At 59.5% G+C, this 11,061-nt stretch overlaps 1 protein-coding gene across 1 annotated transcript in view; it reads right to left on the bottom strand.

Moving 5' to 3' along the window:
* Nucleotides 1–1,640: 1,640 nt before the first annotated feature.
* The window catches only part of Mgat5b (alpha-1,6-mannosylglycoprotein 6-beta-N-acetylglucosaminyltransferase B), a 56,929-nt gene continuing 47,508 nt past the window's right edge, over nucleotides 1,641–11,061 (bottom strand). The window contains exons 11-15 of the mRNA XM_048796659.1: nucleotides 6,966–7,252; nucleotides 6,261–6,266; nucleotides 2,894–3,049; nucleotides 2,033–2,179; nucleotides 1,641–1,950 (exon numbers count right to left, since the gene is read on the bottom strand). Of these exons, the coding sequence (XP_048652616.1) occupies nucleotides 1,750–1,950; nucleotides 2,033–2,179; nucleotides 2,894–3,049; nucleotides 6,261–6,266; nucleotides 6,966–7,252 (797 nt within the window). The 3' untranslated portion in view covers nucleotides 1,641–1,749. The remainder of the gene's footprint in view (nucleotides 1,951–2,032; nucleotides 2,180–2,893; nucleotides 3,050–6,260; nucleotides 6,267–6,965; nucleotides 7,253–11,061) is intronic.

Raw genomic sequence — 11,061 nt, forward strand, 5'->3', positions numbered from 1 at the left:
TCCCCAGGTGATTCTTGGGAGTGTTGGAGCCCCCAGGGGTGAACTGCCAGGAAGAAGGGGGGGGGGCTCGGGAGGAGGCTTCGGGCAGGTGGGCCTGGCCTGGGGTCCCGGGGAGGCCTGGGGTCCCCGTGAGGCTTGGGCTGGCCAGATGTCAACACCTTGGCTCCTGGGTCCCTGGTCACGGCTCCCCTCCCTCCCTCCCTCCCCGGGGGCCAGGGGTGAAACTAGGGCCTCCTGAAGGCTAGGCAAGCGCTTGGCCACTGAGCTACGTCCTCAGCCCTGCTATGGCTATTTTTAAATTAACTGAATAACAAAATTAAACAGATGTTCATGTAAAAACATAAAAAATAAAAGAATAATGCAAAGGAAGCCCCCAGCCCCTCCCCCCGGGCAGCCTCCTTCCTCAGTCCCAGTCCCCGAGTCCCAGCAGCAGTGGCCTGGGACTCCTCCCTCCCCTGCGCCAGCCTTCAGGTCTGGGGAGGGGACACCCCCCACAGGCTCCTTCTGCTTGGTGGTCCCTGGAGGTCAGGCCAGTCCTCCCGGGGCTGGGGAAGAGTCTGGCTGGTGGCCCTCCCCACCCTGCCCCTGCTCCTCTGCAAGAGGAGGCCAGCAGGGCCCAGGGAGGTGGGCTGAGGACTGGGGAGAAGGAGTGACCCCCTCAGTCCCCAGGCCCCTGCCAGAGGCTGCTGCCCGGGCTATGGCACTCCGGGCCCCACTCAAACCCATGAACCTGTAATAATCCGCCGTCCAGCCTTGACTGGGGCGTGGCCAGCAGCCGGGCTCCTGCTCGCCTTAAGCTCTGCAAGGCCTGGCCAGGACTCCGGGGTGACCCTGGGCTCACCCTGTCTCCATCCCTAGGCCCGGCGTCACACGGCCGGATCGCGGCTCCCCACAGCCCCTCTGTCCTAGACGGTCCACCCCAAGGCTGGCTCCAGGGAGCTGGAGGAGGACCGTCCACTTCCTGCTCCTCTGGGATGTGACTGAACCCCCTGCCCAGGGGCCCCAGGGTGAGGAGCTCCAGGCACCCTGCTCAGGACCCCCCCCTCCTTCCTGGGACCCCTCCCTCCTGACCCCTCCCAGAGAGTCCCCCTGTGGACCCCTGCCTCAGGGCACCCCAGAGGAGCCAAAGCTCAGTCTGTGACTTGAGGGACTTCCAGGGGAGAGGGAGGTGGTCTAAGCTGATTCCCAGGAGGGGAGAGGGTCTCGCCGGCTGCGACGGAGGGTCAGAGTGAGCTCCTTGGCGGGACCCTGGCCTCGTCTGTTTCAGCTAAAGACGTGTGCGCCAGGACCTGGCAAGCCCTGCTCGGCACTCACTCTAGAAACAGTCATCTCCAGACAAGGACGGACGGACCTGGGTGCTCCCATCAGGAGTGAAAACTGATCTTGTCCACCAGGTCCCCAGAAGAGCTATGTGCACATTGTCACTCGAGATGGGCTGCTTAAAGGATACAGACCCACACCTAAAGCAGGGTTTGAAGGAGCTCCACGCTTTCATCCTGAAGAATTTACTTAGCACCCAATTTGTGTTAGGAGTGCTCACAGGGCCTGGCCCTTCATTGTGCTCAATAAGTGACTCTGAAACAGTGGCTACCCTGTAAGGTTGTGCAGGTCGTTCACTGCACAAAGGTATGCTCTCTAAAACCTACGCACTGGGTTGGTGAGTGAGGGCCTCTGCTCACTCTCCGGTCCATGTGGCTGGACTCAGAGGTAGGTTTGGGAGGGAGGTGGACTCCTTGGCCGAGTCTGAGCTTAGCCAGAGGGGCGCGTCTCTCTGGTTATATAATGAGGGCCCGCAGTGTGAGCAGCGGCAGTCCGGCTGGGTGCGAGGCTCACCTGGGTTTTCATGATGGCCTGGATGGCTGCTTCGAACTCCTCGGAGTTGTTGTAGTCCACGGTCCACACGTAGGGCTTGCCGATGAAGTTCTCTGCGTAGGGGTGCTGGGAGAACACCTGGCCGGCAGACAGGCGGCCCTCTGCGTCCCGCCCCTTTGCCCCGTCGCCCCCCCTCCCGGGAGCCCCCGCGCCCACTCACCTCCCTGGAGGTGGGCTTGCCGCGGAAGAACTCGTGGTTGAGGGAGCTGTGGGGAGGGCGGAAGCGGGACTGCAGGAAGACGCAGCCGTTGGCGATGGCCTCCAGGGGGGCCGGGCCCTCGTAGGGGAAGCCGAAGCCTATGAAGAGCTGAGCGGCCCGGCACAGGTCAGGGAGGGCGGGAGCCCGGAGCCAGGCAGGGTGGGGGCCAGGCAGCAGGCGCCCTCCCTCTGGGCAGGCCTGGTCTCCCCAGGGTGAGGCTGGGGGGTGCTGTGGTCTGTGACCCCGGAGGGGAAGGACAGCAAGGATCCCCAGCCCAAGAGGCTGCAGCTGACTTCCAAGGACCCCCCCGCCCCTCACTCCTCCTAAACCCTGATCCTGCACCCAACATGCACAGGGCTGGCTCCCAGAAGGGGCTTGATCAGTGGTACTGGATCGGGGCTGCTGTGTGAGGTGGTTCAGGTCGTTCACTGCACAGAGAGATCCTTCCCTGTGGACCCGCAGAAGCAGCCCTCCAGCATGAACGACCCCAAGGAACTGCAGCCAGGGCCTCTCCCAGCCTGCCCCCCACCCACTCAGAGGCTCCAAAACACCTGCCTGGCTCCTGTCACCCACAGCCAGGCTGTGGCCCTGCCCAGGCCCCTCTCCCTGTCGGCTGGCCCTGCCTGCTGGGCACCCATGTGTGTCCCGGGCTCTGGCCGCTCCCCCCGAGGACTGGACGCAGGGCTCAGGGCAGCAGAGCACACTGGGGTGTCCACACGCAGAAGGGGCCCACGTGGAGGCCGCAGCCCTGGCAGGTGTGGCGGAGGTGACCGCGGCGGCTCTGTGGCCGGCGGGGCGGGGACGTGCGTGCGGGGGACTCACTTTGGCCTTGCGCAGCAGCTGCTGGAACTCAGGCTGCGGCAGGAGGCCGTGGTTCTTCACGAAGGCGGGGACCTCGGGGGGCCGCTGGCTCTCGTAGTACACGGTGCCGTGGACCTCCATGTACTTGTGCAGGATGCCTAGGAACTTCTCCTTCCCCTGAGGAAGAGGAGGCGAGGCGGCCTCACCCCAGGCTCCAAACCAGGCCCGGGCGAGGCGCCTGGCCGCAGCTGTGCAGCCCTGGGCCAGGCCCCGCTCCTCTCTGGTCCTTGGTTTTCATCAGTGACTCGGCAGCTTGGACCAGGCCAGAGGGTTCCGGGTTCTTTTTAGCCACGGAGTGTTTCTTCCAAAGGAGGCCGACGGGGACCCACTGAGAGGGATCCAGGTGGGTCCCTTGGCCTCCTCGGTACCTCAGAGGACCCCGAGTGCCTGGGAGGAACTGGGTGCTCTCAGGAGCTCAGGTCACCCCCCACCCACCACCCATCTGTCCGTCTGCCCATCCATCCACCCTCCTCTCCTCAGGAATGATCTGGAAGGAAAGGTGGACCAGAGCTGGAGTCGCCCCTGCAGGCCACCCTGTTCTAGTCGCTGCCGTCACTGTCATCGACTGAGGTGATCTGGGACTTCTAGGGCCACCAGCCACCAACCAAGAGTAAAGCAAAGCCCCTCCGGGAGGAAACAGCGTCACCCGTGACCTCAAGTCATGTCCCCTTCGGAACCCGAGAGGGAAGGAACAAGCCCGACTCCAAAACTCGTCGGAGACGCCAAGGACCTCGCGGACCAAGGTGAGCAGCCCTGTCACCTGAACCCAGAACCACGGCTCTGGGCTTCTCGCTCACGTCCCTCCCCACAGCAGCAGACACCCACTGAGGAGCAGGGGGTGATGGAAGCCCGGAGGGTGGGGGAGCCTGAGAGCCACCGAGGGGCCTCGCAGGAAGGAAAGGCCGGAGAGAAAGCAATGGCCTCTGCTCTCACACGGTGTGAAAGGGCAGGTTCAGAAGGGACTGCCCCTGGGGACCTGAACCAGGGCACTCGGAGGAGGGAAGAGGAGGCGGGAGGAAACCCTGGGGCTGTGGGGGCAGGGGAAGATTCCTGGCTACAGTACAAAGGCCCAACCCACAGGCCACACCTCGGCCTCAGTATGTTAAGAACCCTTGCTCCTTGAAGGATGCTGTTGAGAGAAACATGAGCCACGCACAGACCAGGAGAGAACATTTGCAAAGCATGCGCTTGACAGAGACCTTGGATCCAGAGACGTGAAGAACCACAACAGCTCAGCAGCAAGAAAATAAGCCAGACGTGCGCCATGTGACTCAGGAGGCTGAGGCAGGAGGATCGCGAGTTCAAAGCCAGCCTCAGCAAAAACAACACGCTAAACAACTCCGTGAGACCCTGTCTCTAAATAAAATTTAAAATACGCAATTGTTTTTGCATCGGGGATTAAACCCAGGGGCACTTAACCCCTGATCCACGTCTCCAGCCCTTTTTATTTTTTATTTTGAGGCATGATCTCACCAAGTGGCTGAGGCTGGTTTTGAACCTATGATCCTCCGGCCTCAGCCTCCTGGTATTACAGCATGCCCAAGCAAAAATTTTAAAGATGCATGACTATAAAAGATACAAGGAAGATAAATACACAATATCTTCAACACCACCAGTCATTAGGGAAATGCAAATTAAAATAAAAAAAAGTGCCATTCCACACCTGTTAGAAGGGCAGATGGCTAACATAAATTTGTAAAGGGAACTGAATGCTCACACATTGTCGGGAAGACTGTGACATGGTATGATTCCTTTTCTTTAGAAGTTTAACAGATTTCTACAATATGGCCCAATCGTTCTGATCCTACGTATTTACCCAAAAGAAATGAAAGTATGTATTTGTACAAAAATTTTTAAATGAACGTTCAGAGCAGCTTTCTTTATAATACCACATATCAGAAATGACCCGAATGTCCATTAACAACTGGAGGAACAGACAGACTGTGGTATATCCATACAATGGAATACTACTGGGCAGTAAAAAGGATGAACGGTTGCTACACACCAAAACATGGATGAATCGAGAGATCACTACTGAGAAGGTCCACACAAACCTGAGTACACACTGCATTATTCCACTTACACAGAACTTTAGAACATGAAAACTAACCCATAGTGACAAAAAGAAAGCCCCTGGTTGCCTGAAGATGGGGGAGGACAGATGGGGGGAGGAGACTTTGGAGAGAGTCCCTATCCTGACTGCAGTGGTGGTTTCACAGGTAAATGTCTATGTTCAAACTCATAAAATCGTGAACCTTAAACATATTTAGTTTACTGTATGTCGATTATCCTGCAAGAAGATGGCTAAAAATATTTTTAACTAAAAAAATTCAATACCGTGATTTAAAAACGCCATCCAGGGCTGGTGTCCAGCTCAGGGGCACGACACCCACCTTGTGTGCGAGAGCCCTAGGTCAAGCCCCAGCAGCGCCCAGGGAATAAAGCACATGAAGGGACCAGACTGTGGCTACAGACCAAGGGCCACTGGGCAATCTAGGTCTGGAGTCCCCGGATGGCACTGGTAAGAATCGTCCCTATCACGCAGAAGGGAGGCCAAATGAGAGGACCCAAGAGCTGGCACCCAGGGAGCACCCAGGGGTCCAAGGCCTGTCACCTTGTTGCCGCACACCCTGCACAGTGCCCCAGTCCTCAGTCAGAGCCCAGAATGAGGTGGGATGGGGCTGCTGGGGAAAAGCCACTTCTCAGTGTCCCGCCCAGGCATGGCCGGGGGACAGGGATCTAATGTCAGACAGGTGGGAAGAAGATGACCCCGAATGTTGCACCCTCTCCTTGCTCCTTCTCGCTGGCTGGAACACAGCTGTCGTGGCTGGAGTGTGTGCAGCCGTGTGGACCCACGTGGAAGAATGGGGTGAAGATGAAACCTGGGGGCCCACACAGGAAGGGGGGCCCAGGACTCCCACCAGCCCAGCGTGACCACCTCCTGATTTTGTGACCAGGAAGGAAAGCCAGATTTCAGACTTGTCTGAATCACTGTGGTGGAGGTTTTCCTGTGACAGTGGGACCTACCCTCACGAGTGCCACCGTGGGAATCACTAAGAAAGACGGTGCAGCTGCGATCCGTGTCTCCACCGTCGGCAAGTTTACTATGAACCCAGACCTCAGGTTTATCCCAACCACCCTGTCCCTCCCAACCCTAGCGACCGTCCTGTGGCCATGCCAAGCGGGACTCCGACCAGTAGGGACCTGCTGTCCCCATCACCGTCCTCCCTACAGGAGCCACAGACCCTGAGTGCTGAGTCAGGGGACATCCCCGGGGGAGCCCACCGAGCCTGCTGGGAGCCAAGGGCATGCTGCAGACGTTCCATACCTGGAGCTGCCTCGTCGCCAAGGGAAGCACAGGGAACAGAGAGAGAGCAGTTAGCGACCCACCAGCAGTGTCACCCCAGGCCACAGCTCTTCTCCCCACCCCAGTCCTGAAGAGGTGGCTCTAAAGTTCCAGCCCTCCTGCTGCGGCTCATCCCACAGAGTCCCAGCCTCAAGCCCCCTCGGGGCACACACACTGTCCACGGCCTTCGGAGGAGGGGGCGGAGGATTTGGTGGCAGTCCTCTATGCAGTCCTCCTCTGAGTCACTGCAAACGCTCGAGGCGGGGGCAGACAGTCCTCGTCAGCCTCGGGCATCTTTAAGTGTCAGGGACTTTTATTCCGGAACCATTACTGGGAGACATTTTCCACCAACCCGCGCCGGCGGTATACAGGAGCCGGCAGCCGGGAAGGAGGGAACTGGTCAGGTGCGGCCTGCACTGGAGGGACCCGGCCTGAGTCGGCAGGGCGTGGCCGGCACTGCTGGGGGCGTGGCTGGTGCCCGGGTGAGCGTGATTGGCACCGCAGAGGGCGGGGCCTGAGTCGGCAGGATGTGGCCCGTCTGCGTGGGCGTGGCCAGCAATGTTGGGGGCGTGGCTGTGCCCGGGTGAGCGTGATGGGCACCGCAGCAGGCGGGGCCTGAGTAACAGATTGGCCGGCACTGCTGGGGGCGTGGCCCGTCCGTGGGGGCGTGGCCGTTACTGCGCTCACCTTCCAGATACTCGCCTCCTTGCCGTATACCACGGCCATGTTGTTGGCCTTGCTGCCTTTGATGAGCTGCTTCTCCGTCTCGTTGAGTTCCTCGGACACGAAGCCCATGAAAGAGTTGTCCGGGGTGTGAGCTGCAGCCCGACCACGCGGAAGGGAAGGGGTTACCAAACAGCCGAGGGCGCACCCTGTCTCCCTGTCCCGCAGGTCCCCGTTTGGCAGGGTGGGGACGGTGTGGGAGGTGAGGGTCAGGTGGGAAGAGTGTCCCGCAGTGTTCCCGCCTGTCACAGCTCAGAGCAGGAAATCCAAAGGGTCGTCCAGCCCTGCACTGTTTTCAAGTGAGGAAACTGAGGCGCAGGGCCCACGTGCCCAGACTGTCTGCTGTCCTCTCAGCCCCTCGGCCCAGAGCTAAGGGTCCATCTCTCTTTGCACACCTCGTGTGTGATACCGCCTGCATCATCCCAGTTAGGATTGTCTCCATCTCCCCCATCCCTGCCACCTGGTCCAGGCCACCCTTGTCTCTTGCCTGGAACTGACAGCCTCCTGTGGGGTCTGCGGCTCTCTTAGCATGGACTTTCCTCCAGGGGTTCTATCAGGGTCCTCCTCTGCATAAGACCCACAGGCCAAAGTCCTCCCAGCAATCTCCAGGCTGGGGACACCTCTTGGTCCCTGCCCCCACACCTGGGGCACTCCCTCTCCAGACAGTGGGTTCTCCAGTGGCCTCGCAGCCCATCCCCCATGGCTTTATGCCCTGTCACAACACTCCTCCACCAAAGTATTGCATCTTGATTACTGTCGGAATATAAGCCCCATGAGGGCTGCAGCTATTCCCTCACCTCTGTGTCCCTAGCACCTGGCACAGGGCCCGGCTGGGTGAAGGACAGAGTGGAGGACACATCTGCACATTCACACCCCCAGCATCTCCTTTGCTGTGCCCTCTGCCTGGACTGCCCGTCTCTCATTTCTTGAGAAATAAAATCCTATCCTGCATCAGGACCCCATTCACCTGTTACCTCCTCCCAGAAGCCCCTTTGGGGTCCACAGCCCTCCCATAGGGCCCACCCATGGGCCCTATGTGGCTGGGTCTCTGTTAAGGCACAGTCTACACTGGGACTTCCTCGTCAGTCCCCGGACCCCACGTCCCAGGGTCAGGAGAGCCATTTGCTCCCCTTCCACAGCCACACCGGGAGTGCCATGCCATCAGCTCTGTCTGTCCTGGAGGATGAGGGTCACACACCTGCAAGGCACAAGGCCTTGAATGAATGCCTGCTGAATCCAATTAAGTGCACTCTGTCCTCTCAGGTGGAGGCTGCTCTGGCAAGGGAGGTCGGGGGCAACTGCATATCCTCCATCTCCCAGAATGGCCTGGATCCCAAACACCCTATTTCTCCATTTAAGATGCACATTTTCCACATTTGAGCAGTTCTCAAATTGGGACGTCAGTGCTGATCAAACGTGTAGGCTGAGTGTGGCATTTCCATCTGCCCCCTCGAGGCCACAAAAAGCCGTGATCAATAACTGTGCGTCTCAGGGAGAGACGATGGTCTCCTGTGGAGGTGCTCCCAAAGCCCCCAGAGTCCTGCAAACCCCACACTATACGGGTGGGCCTCCCAGCCCATCTCTCGTCCAGACCTGCAGGAGCACAGCTCAGGCCCCAGGGCCTGGAGTTCTCCCTGTGAGTGGCCAGGGCAAGGACAGCTCTGCTGCCCAACCCAGGGAAGGGCCCCAGGGGGCAGGCAGCCTTCCCCGCAGCCTCCAGCTGGGGCTGCCCCCAGGCCACTCTCCCTCTGCGGTTCCCCCTGTTCTCCATGTCTGAAAAACCCGTAGCCCTCCTTTCCACCAACTCCACCAGAAGGGACAGGTTCCAAACGCGATTAGCCAAAGGAGCGGGGCAGGGAGGGTGGGGGGAGGCAGCCCCCTCCCACAAGGTGTGCTTCCTGCCTTGTGAATCCTAACTGGCAAGCTTCTCTCCTTTTCCTGCCCCTTCTTTCTTCAATTTAATCAGCTAACATTCTCCGAGGACCTGCGTGGGCTCCAGAGATTAACATAAATCAGGTAGTGGCCCTTGTTCAGTGGTTCCTGACCTACGGGGAAATCAGTGCCCACCACCTCACTGAGGCGCTCCACACAGACTCGCCCACAGTGAAGAGGGAGAGGGCGTAGGGAGGGTGGCGGTCTGGAGAAGAGACTGGGACTTGGGGTTTTGCAAGATGAGTAGGAGTTTGTCAGGTCTGAAACGCACACCCTGCAGGATCTACCTGGGACAAGTCTTAGTTTCTCAGGGTAAGTCACCGCAGGGGACTCTTAACTCTTCTGCTTCCCCGTCCTCTCCCATCGCCCCTTTGGCCAAATGCCAGGATAACATGCTTATATAAAATCTTTTCCCCTGACATGGCTCTAGCTTAGGAGCCTAGGGTGGTTCCCAAGTGCAAGCTGAAGGCCTTTCGCTAAAACAAACTGCTCCTCTGTTCCCTGATCCCCCGGGTCATCTCTCCAGCCTCCTATCTGCTTCTTCCTTCCATGTGGGCTCTGACTCTGTAGCTCCTCGACATCCCCAGCCTGGGTCACCCCTTCCCTCCCCCACATTCTCCCTCCTTCCAGAAGTCTGTTCCCTGGGACCCATCTTACATAAATCACAGCGAGAAGCCTCCTGCAACCCGGAGACTGGCAGGGAGGAGGGATACTGGCAGGGAGGAGGGAGTCTGGCTCCCCGAGAGCTGTGTGACCTCATGCAGGCCGTTCGACCTCTCTGGGCCTCAGTTCCCTCACGGGGGACTCAACGGGTTTCAGGCACTTCCCACCCCTCCCCCCTCCTGGGAACCAGGCAAGCCATTCCTTGTTTATTCAGAAGTCACATCTTCTGGGATCCGGCCTAGAAAATGGCAGAAAAGCTTCCAAGCACCAAGGAGACACCAGGAACTTGACCGCTAAAGAGAGACCGTACACTTCACTCCCAGCAAGCCCCCGGGACTCTGCCGTTAATCTAGGCTCAGTCCTCACAGGGTGCTTATCTGGCTTTCTGGCCCAGAGCTTTCAAAGAGCCACAAATTAGACGTGCAAGATGCTGCTGGAGGACAGACCGAGGACAGTCACAGTTAACGGTGACAGTAGACAGACCCTCAACCAGGGGCTCCACACACCTCGGCGTCCCCCAAGGGCAGGCCGCGCACCAGGGGACAGAACCCACCCGAGTTGCCGAGGAAAGGTTCAGTTTCAGGGTGCAGCATCCAACAGGGCAGTGGGTGTGTGTATTCCAGAGTCTCATTAAAAACACAGGGTGCTCAGCCCTCGCCTGCCCCTCGCCTGGCCGGCTCTGCAGGCGACTCCTCTAACAGCTAGCTCTAGGGGATCTGCCTCACCCATCTCGTCCCCTCTCAGGACCGCCCCACCTGGGTAAGAGAAGCTAAGGTGTTGTTGAGATTTGCAGGGACCCTGCCTGCCAGCTGCTGCAGTCCCCAGCCACTGCCCTGCACCTCTCAGGAACAGCAAGTGGGGACTTGCAGCAGATCACCCATAATGCAGCTGCCCCCTGGAGCACGGAGGACCCTCCAGAGCCACCTCGAAGGACCGCAGAGAGATCAACAAGGCCACAGGGGAACCAAGACTGTCCCCTCCCTGCCCCCTCCCTGCCTCCACTGAAACCCAGAGCCCTTGTCCCCAAGACAGGGCTGAGATGTGGGGCCTAGGCTGCCCGCCCAGTACGGCCACCCTGATTAAAGCTCCTCCTGCTTCGCAACAGGACCTTTGGGGCTTGGCTGGGACCCCAGAGTCTTGGTTAACTTGGCCCAGGACTGGGGTACGGCCCTGTGCTTGGTAAAGCTGGCCTGCTCCCTCGCCACCCATCATCATTGTCCAGTCCACTCTCCAAGTGTCCCTGGAAGGCCACCAAACCCCTGGCCCTGCACTGTGTGCGCAGTGCCCTCCTGGCCTTGGGTGGGTCACCCGCAGGCTGCTCCCTCCCTGATCCCTGCCCCCAGGGAGGCTCCTCTGCCTCACACACTGACCACCGGGAGCTGGGAGCACGTGTCACCCCACCCCTGCGCCTGTGCCTGCGCCAGGACTAAAGAGAGCCTGCCTCCTCCGCGCCCCCCGCACCTCG

Source organism: Marmota marmota, unplaced genomic scaffold, assembly GCF_001458135.2.
Source record: "Marmota marmota marmota unplaced genomic scaffold, marMar, whole genome shotgun sequence".
NCBI classification, from domain to species: domain Eukaryota; kingdom Metazoa; phylum Chordata; class Mammalia; order Rodentia; family Sciuridae; genus Marmota; species Marmota marmota.